The following is a 14585-nucleotide window of genomic DNA, read 5'->3' on the forward strand; positions in this document are numbered from 1 at the left end:
TTCTTATACCATATATCAGGTGTAGGCATGGCTGTGTGGTAAGAAGCTTGCTTCCAGGTTGGGTGCCACCTTGGGCAAGTGTCTTCTACTATGGCCTCAGGATGACCAAAGCCTTGTGAGTGGATTTGGTAAGACGGAAACTGAAAGAAGCTCATTGTGTATGTATATATATATATATATATATATCTGTGGCGACTCTGACACTCAGGCTGTTCTGGCTTAGCCCAAGTATAAATTTAGTAAAGTGAATGTGTATTTGGAAGCTGATTTAATTTCTACCAACATTGACTTCAGGTATGTTATTGCAGCCAATAATTCAGGCTCCTTTTATTGAGCCTGGCCGCAGTTAATTTATTTCCGTTCATTGTCTGGCAGTGTCTTAGAAGTGCTCCAAAAATATCATTCGTAGCAGGCATTGTCTCGATATTGTTCACACGTGCCTGACTCAGGTTCAGAAGTTACAGCCCGAGTTGTTATCTGTAATTGAAAAAATTAAAAGTAATTCAAATACAATGTTTTTCTTGAAACAATAAATTTCTATAGGGATTAGGATTCAAATTTCAATCTAAGAAAAGTTTCCATTCTACAACATTCTTAAAGGAACAAAAATTTATCCAGCAACTTGGGCTATTATGAACGAGCCTAGTAGGTGTAAAAAAAACTAACTGGCATCTCTTGTCAAGAGTATAGGTGACAGTCTGTACTCTTGACAAGAGATGCCATTTAGTTTTTTTTACACCTGATCGCTGATGTTTGTTGTGCACTCTGCTGTCATTATTTGATTGCTGTTATTCTGTGCATCTGTGTGTGAAGAACAATTGTGTTTTACAAGGTTGCTTTATTCTAACCTTTAACTTAGAAATGGAGAAAGACATAGTGCTAGATATAAAAAAAATAAGCTATTCGGGGCTAGAAATAAAGCGGCAAAATGTTAAATTCTTCAATTTGTGTCTCTGCATAATCTGGGCAACTGGGGTGTATTTAATGTGAAAAAAAAAAAAAAAGGTATGCAAAAATTGGCTGACATAGAATAAGGACTGCTTATGTAATAGCTGTGCAAGAGTAATTGACAGTAAGAAACACTCAAGAACTGCTTCCTGGTAGAGAGGTAGTTGATAACTTTAGTTACTTAGGTGACCTAATTAGCAATGGAAAGAACACTAGTAAAGAAAGAGCATGATAGAAAAAAGTTTTGGAAATTACTTCTCTCTTCAGCTGAAGAGCAGATTGTAATGATGCCTCCCTATAAAATGTGGTTTTGCAAGGCAGCAGTTATATGAATGTTGAAAGTGGAAGGTACATGAAGGCTTGACAGAAATCAAGCAAGCATGTCAATATTTATGGAAGACACTGTGCTGGATAATATCTATATAAACCATGCCAATCGAGAAAAGTAGACACAAAAATGATGATTAAGACAATATCTGTATATTGTTACTTGTCTCACTCATTGAACTGTGGCCATGCTGGGGCACTGCCTTGAAGGGTTTAGGCAAACATATCAACCCCAGTACTTATTTTTAATACTAGCGGCATGTAAAAAGCACCCACTACACTTTCGGAGTGGTTGGCGTTAGGAAGGGCATCCAGCTGTAGAAACATTGCCAGATTGGATTGGAGCCTGGTGCAGCCTTCTGGCTTGCCAGCCCTCAGTCAAACTGTCCATCCCATGCCAGCATGGAAAACGGATGTTAAACGATGATGATGATGATGATGATGTAGTTATTCTTTCAGTCTCTTTTTCCAAAACCACTAAGTTACTAAGTAACATAAACAAATCAACACCCGTTGTCAAGCTGTAGGGGGATACACACACACACACACACACAATGGGCTTCCTCATACTTTCTGTCTCCCAAATTCACTCAAGGCTATAGAAGATGCTTGCTGAAGGTGTCATGCAGTGGGACTGAACTTGAGACCACATGGTTAGAAAGCAAACTTTTTAACCACACAGCAACGCCTGTCAAAGCAAATATTTTTATTATTTAGTACTCTTCTTAGTGCCAACCACCCACTGAGGCAGGAGTGGTGTTTTTGTTAGCTAAACAAACTGAAGTAATTAGAATAATATGTCTTAATATCTGTAGTTAAGTATTAATCTCGTGATCAAGAGACTAATGGTTCAGTATGTTAAACCTTACAAAACATTGTTAAAATTTATTTCAGATATTAAAAAAAAATGTTATCTCCTTTGTATTGTTGTTATTCTCATTCAGTGTCGAAAGGTACTCTGTTGGTGTAAACACATCATTCCAGACATCAGCGTCACCTGAAACAACACCAAACAATTTAATTAATCTTCAGTCATCTCCAAAATCTCCACTGAAGACCAAAGCTGATAATTTTCCTCCTGTTTCTGCTCCAACTGCTTCAAAAATGGGACCAACTTCATCTGTTTCAAGTCAGACTTGGTAGGAATTGATATTTTCTAACATCTAAAGGCTTTGCCTAACATAACATACTGTACTCCCACCAAAGGGCAGTATGTTAAGTCACTATCATCTTATTTCTCTTTCCAGTTCCAAATAGATTACTTCCACTATAACATGAGCAGTCCTAACCCTAACCCTCCCACTGCAAGAAACCTGTTCTGTCTCATTTCTTTATACTCTAACCTTTCATCATCTAGCATAAAGCTGTCTCTCTCTTTACTGTAGCCCCATTCAGCTGATTGGGATCTTAGTCTTGTGAGCTACATAGAAACTTTATTTGTGCTGGTGCCATGAAAAAAAAAAAGTACTCGGTGCACTTTGTAAAGTGGTTGTCTTTAGGAAGAGCATCCAGCCATTGAAACCCTGCTAAAGCAGCATAATGCAGTTCTCTGTCCTATCGGACCTTGTCATACCTTCCAACCCATTCCAGAATCATCATCATCATCATCATCGTTTAACGTCCGTTTTCCATGCTAGCATGGGTTGGACGATTTGACTGAGGACTGGCAAGCCAGAAGGCTGCACCAGGCTCCAATCTGATCTGGCAGAGTTTCTACAGCTGGATGCCCGTCCTAACGCCAACCACTCCGAGAGTGTAGTGGGTGCTTTTACGTGCCACCGGCACGAGGGTCAGTCACACGATGGATATTAAAAGATGGTGATCATGATGTTGAAGTTATAGGTTAGATTCATTCTACAATTCATGTATTAAACAAAACATTGGGAAAGCAGTTTTAAAGCAGTTTTCCATGGGATATTATTATAATGAGCTGTTTATTCATCCACAGCTATTTTGATGGACTGTATTTGTCAGTTTTTCTGGGTAGCCTAGCAACTTTGACTTCCTATTGAAGTATGTGTATGTAAGACACACACAGAAGTATCATAAAATTGTGTTTAACAGGATCTGTATGTTGTAATATTTTTGATGTTTCATTTTTCAGGCCTCCACATCATGAAACTGATGGCTCCTACACTTTGGCCACGACAGAATTTTCCCATGGGGAGGATTTCTCTGCTGTTGCTCAGTGCCTCTCTGTTAACCAGAAGTCTGTAGAGAGCTTCCATTCTGATTTAGTTTTGGACCTACCCAGCTATCAGACATCCTTATCCAGGTACAGTGTACTTATGTAGTTTCTTTGTTTTTCAATAATCTCCAACCTTAGAACTTTTGCTCCACTACATGCTTAGCATTGGTGTACAAAGATAAAAGGCAGAGTAGACTCTGGCATTTGATTTAGACTTAAAACATACAAAATTAAAAGCTGTTAGGAATCTGGTGCAATGCTCTGCAATTTGTATATCTCTTCCTCTTAAGACAAAATTACTAATTTTTTAATACTGTGTCTTGAAGAAGAAAAGGTCAACTGAGTTTCTTTCACTATTTTACAGCCCTTTTTCTGTACTTGTATTATTGGAGGGTCTCCTAAAAAGTTTGATATTTGCATAATGGTAAACGGATTAGACTTAGCTTTTGTATGGAATAATTCCACCCATGCTAGAGATGTTACAAACATTATAGTGTAAGCATGCACATTGATTTGGCCTTGCTCTAACCCCTACTGATGGAAGTGAGACACAATACATGCAACTGAATTCATAGTGAACCCAGACATCATACAGTTTTACATCTGATTGCCTCGTGTGTCTTTTCTTGAATTCTAACTTGAAGACAATGTCTGCAGATATTCCACTATTTTGGATTTGAGACTTATCTTAATGTTAAATAATTCAGCTGCTAATAACTGTCTTATCTCTTATCAACTAAAGAAAAGTGACATCATAAATTAGCTAATTTTTTAATGTTTTAACCCTTTAACATTCAAATTATTCTCGCAAATCATCATCATCATCATCGTTTAATGTCCGCTTTCCATGCTAGCATGGGTTGGACGATTTGACTGAGGACTGGTGAAACCGGATGGCAACACCAGGCTCCAATCTGATTTGGCAGATGTAACACTTATTTATTCACACGTTTTCGAATTTATCTTGCATTATCTTGTAGAGTTGAGATTTCGATTATGTGACTATGTTTTAGACTAACGTTGTAGGGTAGGTGTGAGAGGCTGGATCTGGCCAGTTTGAATAAAAAACAGGAAGAATATTTTGGCAGGATGTGGCCAGTTTAAATGCTAAAGCGATAAATATAATTCAATTAAAAACAAAACTTGTGATAGGTAAGGCATTAATAACTTCTGTAAATAAATGTACTAATTAAAATATACTTTTCCTGTATGTATTTTGTTAATATATGTATATGATATGCTTAAACACGCATCATTAATTTGGATATCTTTTTAAAGGATTGTGTTTAATTATTGCATTTCAGATCTTCAGACCATCAAGCCATCGAAGGAGTACAAACTTCTGAATCTACCAACGGTTTAGTGAGTGTCAGCATGTGTGCCAAAAGAACTTCTGTAAGTTTTGGTAACATCTTAATCAGTGTTGAAATACTTAACTAAGAGAAATACATTTGTCATAATTAAATAATAAATAAATGCGCCCTTTTAAAGCCTAGCCAGGCTCATGGGCCTGGTTTCCCGGTTTCTATGGCGTATGTGTCCCCCCCCCAGCTGGACAGGACGCCAGTCCATCGCAGCATTACTCATCATCATTTTATGTTTGTTTTCCTTCCTGGCATCTTCCAGTTCAGCATCCTTACTTATACCACCTGATACATATACCAACAAAGGAAACTACTGATCTTCGCTGTTGTTATTTTTGTGGTTGTTGTGTATGTCATAATTTTTGGTGGTAACTGTAATTTATTCAAGTCTCTGTGATAACTGGCAAATATATATTTCGTAATGCCTAGCTTAACTTGTTAACAGCAGGATTTTCTTTCCCCCTCTCCTCTCTCTTTTTTTAAGATGTAGGTTGTAAAAAAGAAATGAAAAAATACTTTTTGTGGTTTTAGGAGAGTTGCTATCATCATTTTACTGTGGAAAAGTAACGACATTTTGGTCATGTATCATTAATATCAATATGTGTATATACACTAATTCTTATTGTCATATTTCTTAGAATGGAGGAGATGAAGATTTTGAAGAAGATCATGCAGAAGAGATACCAGGAACAATAAAGAATAAAGAATATTATGATGGTCTTATTGTAAGTTTGGGATTCCTTTTTGTTTTTTCACTGTAAATGAATAAATCTGGTATCTAATTACAGACTGAAAGGCCTTAAATTCAGTTGTATCATAGACATTTTGCCATGTATATGGGTTGTACACTTAATTCTATCTCTCCATTCATCTCTGCCCACTATTCCTTGGAGGGTCATGGGGGTAGAGTTCTCAGGCACCTCCTCAATAGGGTCCTATCAGAAGAAACTGTCATTAGTCTTTCCGGATGAATTCTTAAGTGTGACCAACTTAGGACTATGGATATTATTCAACCATCTTGTTCTTGGTCTACCCTTGGATCTCCTGCCAGTTGGCTTGGCTAAAAAAAACTGTCCTGAAATTGTTTTCTGTGTCATTCAAATCACAGCACTGAAGTTGTGCAGAGAAGTAGTGTCTTGACCTGGCGAGACTGCCTGAGCACTGAGCTACACATCCTATTGAATAACGTTACTCCAGAAAGCCTCTGGGGAAACCCCATTTCAATCTACTTGTATTCATGATTGTACTCTTCAATCACTTAATTCTGCTTTGTCTCAAATCATGTAGCCTGCAGAAATATGTACCTGATCATTTGGGAATGTTAGCTGAAAAAGCCTGTTCTATTGAATCCAGTGGGAGATTTATCTGTTATTTACTTAACACCAGAAAGCTTGACTTTTGAAGCTGTTTGGGATTTAGATGCCATCACCATATTTACATGACTTTCAGAATGTGTGTCATTGACTCAATTAAAAAGTACTGGTCTCTTTGGACAAAATTTTTGTAATAGCCAAGGGTCATCTCAGCAATACCAAAGAATAACCAAATACAACCAACCATCACACACACACATGCTTACACACACCGGAATACACATACAAAAGTACTAGGAATTACCTAAAACATCCACTCTCATGGCTCGATCTACATAATACCTAGACATGAGTTCAAACCATGTTGGCTCTGGAAATGGCATTAAACTCTTTGTATTAGTCTGCTTAGCTGACAATATAGTTGATCGGTTAATGCTAGAAACATTGTAGAAACAACTACTGCCATGTCATAATATGCTAGAAGGAATTTTTAAATATTATATTTAGTCTTAGGAACGTAATTTCCATATATATATATGTTTCAATGTATGTATATGTATTATATATGTTTCAATGTATGTATATGTATTATATATGTTTCAATGTATGTATATGTATTATATATGTTTCAATGTATGTATATGTATTATATATGTTTCAATGTATGTATATGTATTATATATGTTTCAATGTATGTATATGTATTATATATGTTTCAATGTATGTATATGTATTATATATGTTTCAATGTATGTATATGTATTATATATGTTTCAATGTATGTATATGTATTATATATGTTTCAATGTATGTATATGTATTATCAGTTGTTCATAAAAATAAGATTAAAGCAACATTTTATAATTTTTGTTGTCTTCAGAATTATGTTAAGGAATTGCTGCAGCAAGAATCTCCAACAGAAAGTGAAAAACATGAAAAAAGACATCGAGAGAAAGAATCTGGGAGTCCAGACTCTGTATTAACTTCAACCAATCAAGATAAAGAAAGTTTGATATCAAACAATACATCTTATCTATGGTAATGATTTTTACTCTTTTTTGTAAGTTAGGAATACTCATAATTTATGTTAGAAATATTGTCAATTTGGTAGAAGAGTTGTTAGAGTGTTGGATGAAATGCTCTGTGGTATTTATTCAGGCTTTGCCAAGCTTAATGTTGCTATTCATCCTTCTGAGATCAATAAGTAAAATATCATTCATAGGGCAGTGATCAGGCAGAAATGTTTCCATGGTCAGATAGGGTGCCTTGCAGTGTTTGTTCTGGCTCATTGTGTTCTGAGTTCAAATCATGCTGTGGCCTACCTGGTTGTCTTAAACCAAGTGATGGAGTACGTCTCCCATCTGTCACCTGCATTAACACCTGGGTGTTGGGTGTCTTGAGGAGTCCCATCTGTTGCAGGCATTTGGGTTGGGTCTATGATTGAAGATACCTCCTGTAAAGGATCAAGAGCATTGCCCTTTTCTACTGACTTAAGATATTTTTAAAAAATCAAATTTTATGGGAGATGAAATCATTTAAATGAGCATTCATCTTCATACATGCAATTTTGTTAATCTCCAATCTTCCATGAAAAACATATCTGACCATGGGGAAATATCTTGCTTGGAAACAGATGATAGTTGGTGACAGGAAGGGCATCCAGGCATAGAACACCTGCCTCAACAAATTCTGTCTGACCCATACAAGCATGGAAAAGGGGACATTAAACAATGGTGATGATGATAATGGTAGGGGTAGCTGTACTGTTGAAGGCAAAGGTTTTTGACCTGGAGCAGGATACTGTTCTAATAACAAGCATGAGGATGATATCTTGTGTAGAATATTATTTGAAGTGGGATTTTATTGCCAGATGCTCTTCCTGTTGGCAACTCTTAACCTAGTTTTTAAGTAAGAGATATTTTATTCCAGAGGTTTTTATAGGTACAGTGCAACTGGTCAAAATACTTACTTGTATTTGTGGTGGCAGTCATTAGGGGTGGGTTGAGCTGGCTCTGACCAACACGTGTTCAGAGTTTCAGTGGGAATACAAGTTCACGTGTAGTCCTTGGTCAAATGCATACACACTTTGGGATAGTGTGACCCATAACAACTCCTCTTGTCATCCATTGTTGACCATCACGGAGGATTCACTGACCAAGTCACTGCTGACTGTCGAAGCAGATGTAACCTGGGTTTGAAGTAGGTTCTAGAGACATGCCTTAATAAAAGCTAAGGGGCTTCACAATCACAGTGGTCTTCACATACACACATGCGTGCGCTTGGGAGTAGGGTATGTATTTTGGATACAAAGAGTTCAGGAAGACTAGAAAATGAAGCAAGCTTGCTTTGCTGGATGTGAAATGTTAATGTGCACAATTGATGGAGTAGTTAGTTATGAACTGAAAGTAAAACTGGATACAAGAGGAATCAAATGAAGTGTACAAGAGAGAAGAGTTTGCTCCATTCACACCACATGTCCATGTGGTGTGAATGGAGGATGACAACTGTATAAAGAAGTAGTGCACTCTTAGGATAAATGAAATCTGTGGAAGAAGAAGATAAAGAAAGACATGGGATGCAGTGTGAATACTAAATTCAACATGTTTCATCTCAGAGAGGAGATGATAAAGAACTATGTTGATTGGTAATTTTAACTACAAAATGTCATGATGGTTATGTTTGGGTTGCCTTAGTCTGCTCATTAGTCTGCTTGATATAGGGTAAACAATAGCAACACACATACTTGAGTTGGGTTACAGTTTGTTCCTGTAAGCAGTGAGAAGCTTTATATAGGTATGTGCTATGTTCACCTATGATTATAGCTTGGTGAATGGCAGATCATATCGGATTGACCAGCCACTGTTCAATTAAACCTACTGACACAAGTGGGTATGGGATCACCAAAAAAATAAAAGTAGAGATGGAAGAAAGAGGAATGAATTCAAAGTCAAAAGTCTGTTTGAATTTCCTTTTTGTAATTCACTTTCACTCTTTCCCCTCCATCTGTTATTTATTGATGTTAAGAAAACAAAAAATTGTTATATAAACACTTACTTTGGAATAACTCATTTCTTTTCTTCTCTGTTTCAGTTCTGGCTTCAATTCAGTTGACTGTACATTGCTTCCTAAAATCAATTATATTTCCATGTTACTTGAATCAGACACTGAGACTTCAATGGAAATCAACAGCATGGCACTGAAATACCTAAAAGACGAGCAACTGACGCAGATGGCCAAACTACGCAGTCAAAGTACCACTCCGACAGCAGCTAAGGCTAACAACAAGAATTTCCTCTGTCAGATAATGCGTTATGGCCTGGACTCAAGCAGTCCAGACATTAGCAAATATGGTATGTCAGTAAATGACTTGACATTTGCAACTCGAAAGTATATGGAAAAACATCACTTAATTGAAGAATCTGACAGCAAAAATATGAGTTTCTTACTCAAAGACGACACAGCTAATTATTTGCCTTTCTCACATACTAGAAATTCTAATTCATCTCAAATCTCAAATTCCTCTGAAAATATGGCTTTGTTTGAGAGACCAAAAGAAGTGAGGCAAAATTTAACCCAAACCAAATTAAACGTTAGGAAACCTTTTCAAAATATCCAACAAAAGCTTTTACCTATGTCTGAGTCAACTCCCATGTTTAAGCCGTACCCAAAGAAACAGTCCCCTGAACAACCACAGATGTTCTTACAAACACCTCCTCCAGTTCTTGAAGGAGATCCTGGAAATTCTTCTGCTAATGAAAGAATTCTAGATATAGCAAAATTAAAACAGATGCCCAAATTGTTATAGCACACCTGTTGTGGTGTGGATACCTGTTTATAATGGTGGTTTGACCTCCATTTGATATATTCATATTGACTAGGTCAATTAACTGGCAGAAATGGTAGAGCATCAGATTTAAATACCTTACACCGTATTTCATTTCGTTCTCCTACATTGTGGGTTCAGTTCTCCGTTGAGGTTGAGTTTGCATTTTATCCTTTCGGGATTGATAATTGCAAAAATAAACCCATGTGCCTAATCAAAAGAAATCATTGTAACAGCATTGGTTGTTATATGGGAAAGGTAGCTGAACTAGTGAACCACACAGTGGATACCTTACTGCCAGGGTTAATTTTTTTTTTACCTTTCACTTCCTCATGGAAGTGATAAAATGAATACTGACAATAAAATGATTCAATGCAATTGATTATTCATCCATCTCCTTTACAAAGAAATGATCTTGTAGCTGGTTAATGAAAAATTAATGTAATGAAAGTGACATAGTTGCAAATCAAAAAAAAAAATAATCATTTTTTATAATAAATTGTATAAATGTTTTATTAATCTGTAAAGGAAAACAAATTGTTATATATATGTACAAAAAAATCCTGTTTTACCTTCTTTTCTCTACTGTTGGTAATAAATCATGAATTTTGGATTGTTGTTTTCTAGTTTTGATTACACATCTTTCACAGTTAGTTCTGTATGTAAGCACAGGTATGGCCATGTGGTTAAGAAGCTCACTTTGCAACCATGTGGTTTCAGGTTCAGTCCTACTGTGTGGAAGCTAAGGTTCCGCTTCCATGTCTGCTTCGGGCGTCCTCGCTTCCTTTTCCCCTGCGGGTTCCAGTCAAGTGTTTGTCATGTCACATTTACTGGGCAAGGATTCTGGATTATTTTTCCTGTTTTTTAACTTAATTTTTGGGAAAGGTTTAAATACTAAAGGATAAAAAAAAACAAAAAAAACACTTAAAAACCAATACTGATGTGGAAAATCAAATACAATATCTGTGAAAATATGTACAAGCATAGGTGTGGCTATGTGGTAAGAAGCTAGCTTCCAAACCATATGGTTCTGGGTTCAGTCACTGTGTGGCACCTTGGGCAAGTGTCTTCTACTATAGCCTCAAGTCAACCAAAGTCTTGTGAGTGGATTTGGTTGACAGAAACTGAAAGAAGCCCATCATATATATGTATATATGTGTGTGTGTCTATGTTTGTTCCCCCACCACTGCTTGACAACTAGTGTTGGTATATTTACATCCTTGTAACCTAGCAGTCTGGCAAAAGAGACCAATAGAATAATTACCAGGTTTTAAAAATATAAATACTGGGGTCAATACATTTGACTAAAAATTCTTCAAGGCTGTGTCCCAGCATAGCTTCAGTTTAATGGCTGAAACAAGTAAAAAATAAAAGATATTTATTAAAACATGTAAACTAATAAATGTTTTAAAATGCTTTTTTTCATATTATGTTCTTTTTTTGATCTATGTTGGGACCAGTTACTCATGTATCTTTTATTACCTCCGCCTTCGCTAAGGCAGAGGTATTGTTTTCAATCATGTTTGTTTGTTTGTTTCTTTCTCCGAGGACAAGATATCTCAAGAACCGCTGGATGGATTCAGATGAAACTTTCAGGAAGGTTTGGCCTTGTGACTGATTAGATTTTGGGATTGATCCAGTACTGGACAAGGATTCTGGATTATTTTTCTTGTTTTTTAACTTAATTTTTAGGAGTAGTTGGGTTCATTTTTAGTACTCTCGTTTGAGAGAGCAGTCGAGTTTATTTCAGATATTCTTATTTTAAAAAATCATCTCTGGCTAATCGTTAAGAGGACGTTGGTGTTGCCTTGGCGGAGGTTTGCGCTCTCTGAGTGCTCTTGTTTTTTATTGGTTTCAGTAATTTGACTGTGGTCATGCTGGGGACTGCCCTTGAAAAACTTTTAGTCAAATGAATCGACCCCACTACTTAATTTTTTTGCTAAGCCTGGTACATATTCTATCATCCTCTTTTGCTGACACTAGTTGTCAAGCAGTGGTTAGGGACACACAGGGACAAAGGCATACACACATAGATATATACATCTCCGTATATGTATATATCATCATCATCATCATCGTTTAATGTCCGTTTTCCATGCTGGCATGGGTTGGATGGTTTGACTGAGGTCTGGAGAGCCAGTGGCTGCACCAGGCTCCAATCTGATCTGGCAATGTTTCTACAGCTGGATGCCCTTCCTAACGCCAACTGCTCCGAGAGTATAGTGGGTGTTTTTTACATGCCACCAGCACAGGAGCCAGTCAGGCAGCCCTGGCATCGATCACATTCGGATAGTGCATTTTACATGTCACCGGCATGGGAGCCAATCAGGATATATGTATATATATGTATGCATGTGTGTGTGTGTGTATTTTCTTTCAGTTTCCATTTATGAATTCCACTCAAAAGGTTTTGGTCAGCTGGGAGTTTGTAGATTTTTCATCTTTGACATTTATCCTCTTCATTTCTGCAACATAATTTTTCAAATAGTTCAGCTTCACTTGAGATTCATTTGATGATAGAGACTTTTTTTTTTTAATTCACTCCCTATTCTTCTCTGGTTGTTAGATTGAGTTGTTTGTTAGAGGTATTCTCAATATTATCATTATTATTTTTACGTCCACTTTTCTATGATTGCATGGGTCAGATGGAATTCATTGAGGCTGATTTGCACTAGCCAGATCCCCTTCCTGTCATCAATCCTCACCTATTTACAAACAATGGAATAATTCTCTATTCTATCAAATAAGAAACGGTCTGAACACAGTTGGTGGACTGGAAAGAAATGATACTGTTTGCCTGAGCCACATGTGTACAAAGACTGCACATGTCCAGAAGCCCAGACATGCTTTTCATGGTTGACTGCAAGCAAAGGACACTACAAAAACACACACAACAGGCCTTTTCAGTTTCTGTCTGCTATTTTCACTTGCAAGGTATTGGTCAACCTATGGCTGTAATATAGAACACTAATTGACACTGTTCATGCAGTGGGATTGAACCTCTAACCATGTGGTTCAAAAGCGAACTTCTTAACTACATAGCCATGGTCTCATAATAAAACAATGATAATTCATAATAACGTAATGTAACGAAGCACAATCACATATACTGCACCTGATATAGTACATTAAGCATGTTTGAATGTGTATCCATGCATGTCTGTGTCTATAAACAAGCATAGTTAGTGTTGATTAAATCAACTGGATAATGATTTCCTAGTTAAAAACCTGATATTACTGATCCTGTAATGATGACATATCCTGTAAATTAATTATTATGTTGGTTTCAGTAATGATTATTCTACATGTTTAATCAATGGAATTATCTGCTCAGTGAATTATATCAGTCATTATTGTGTAAACGACTGAGTATTCCACAGACAGTTGCATTGTCAATGTGACATTGTGTGAAAAGGCTGTTCCCTTTGAATTACAGGTGCTTTCATCTCATAGAGTTCCACATGATCTACGTCTTTCATTGTATAAGCAGTTAAGTGTCCTAAAGTTACTTAACATGATCCTCAAGTAGAATCTGTGTGTTGGAGGGTGGGCTGTTTAATTACTGGTACAGTCCATTTAGTGGAGGCGCAATGGCCCAGTGGTTAGGGCAGCGGACTCGCAGTTATAGAATCGCGATTTCGATTCCCAGACCGGGTGTTGTGAATGTTTATTGAGCAAAAACACCTAAAAGCTCTACGAGGCTCCGGCAGGGGATGGTGGCGAACCCTGCTGTACTCTTCCACCACAACTTTCTCTCACTCTTACTTCCTATTTCTGTTGTGCCTGTAATTCAAAGAGTCAGCCTTGTCACACTGAATACCCTCGAGAACTATGTTAAGGGTACACGTGTCTGTGGAGTGCTCAGCCACTTGCACGTTAATTTCACGAGCAGGCTGTTCCGTTGATCGGATGTCGTAAGCGACGGAGTGCCAACAACAACAGTCCATTTGATAGGCTTCTATCCAACTTCATTTACAGAGCTTGAATCAACCTGAAACTAGTTGAAGACACTTGCCTCAAGTGCCATGCAATGGGAGCCAATTTTGGACATGATTATGAAGCAAACTTCTGAAACCTGCATCCTGCTGCACAGCGTCATCATTGTCCTCCTCTACCTCCTTGTCCACCTCTTCATCTTCCTCTTTGTCCACATCTTCATCCTTTGTCATCATCTTCATCATTAAATGAATTTAAAACTCCTTAAATGAATATATATATATTCTTTTACTTGTTTCAGTCATTTGACTGCGGCCATGCAGGAGCACCACCTTTAGTCGAGCAAATCAGCATCAGGACTTATTCTTTGTAAGCCTAGTACTTATTCTATCAGTCTCTTTTGCCAAACTGCTAAGTTACGGGGACATAAACACACCAGCATCGGTTGTCAAGCGATGTTGGGGGGATATGTAAAAAAAAAAATTGTGCGAACGAACGTTTGAGAGGACTTTCGGAAAATTCACAAAATCTGATTTTTCCCTCATAACTTTGAGGAAAATGGATATATATTGATGAAATTTTATAGAAATACCGTTCAAATGGCACAAATTACGATTATAAAGACATTTCTGGGGAAAATTTTTCCGAAGGGGTGGGGAGAGGACTTTTGGAAAATTCACACGATC

General features: G+C 37.1%; 1 protein-coding gene across 2 annotated transcripts in view; it reads left to right on the forward strand.

Annotated features, from left to right (window-relative positions):
- LOC106884324 (SCL-interrupting locus protein homolog) overlaps window positions 1-10566 on the forward strand; it is a 72780-nt gene extending 62214 nt beyond the window's left edge. For both annotated transcript variants that reach the window (XM_014935655.2, XM_014935654.2), the window contains exons 13-18: window positions 2220-2414; window positions 3380-3550; window positions 4768-4858; window positions 5466-5552; window positions 7021-7178; window positions 9231-10566. In XM_014935655.2, the coding sequence (XP_014791141.1) occupies window positions 2220-2414; window positions 3380-3550; window positions 4768-4858; window positions 5466-5552; window positions 7021-7178; window positions 9231-9945 (1417 nt within the window). In that variant the 3' untranslated portion in view covers window positions 9946-10566. The remainder of the gene's footprint in view (window positions 1-2219; window positions 2415-3379; window positions 3551-4767; window positions 4859-5465; window positions 5553-7020; window positions 7179-9230) is intronic.
- Window positions 10567-14585: the final 4019 nt, after the last annotated feature.

The sequence above is a fragment of the Octopus bimaculoides genome, chromosome 13 (assembly GCF_001194135.2).
Source record: "Octopus bimaculoides isolate UCB-OBI-ISO-001 chromosome 13, ASM119413v2, whole genome shotgun sequence".
Taxonomy (NCBI): Eukaryota; Metazoa; Mollusca; class Cephalopoda; order Octopoda; family Octopodidae; genus Octopus; species Octopus bimaculoides.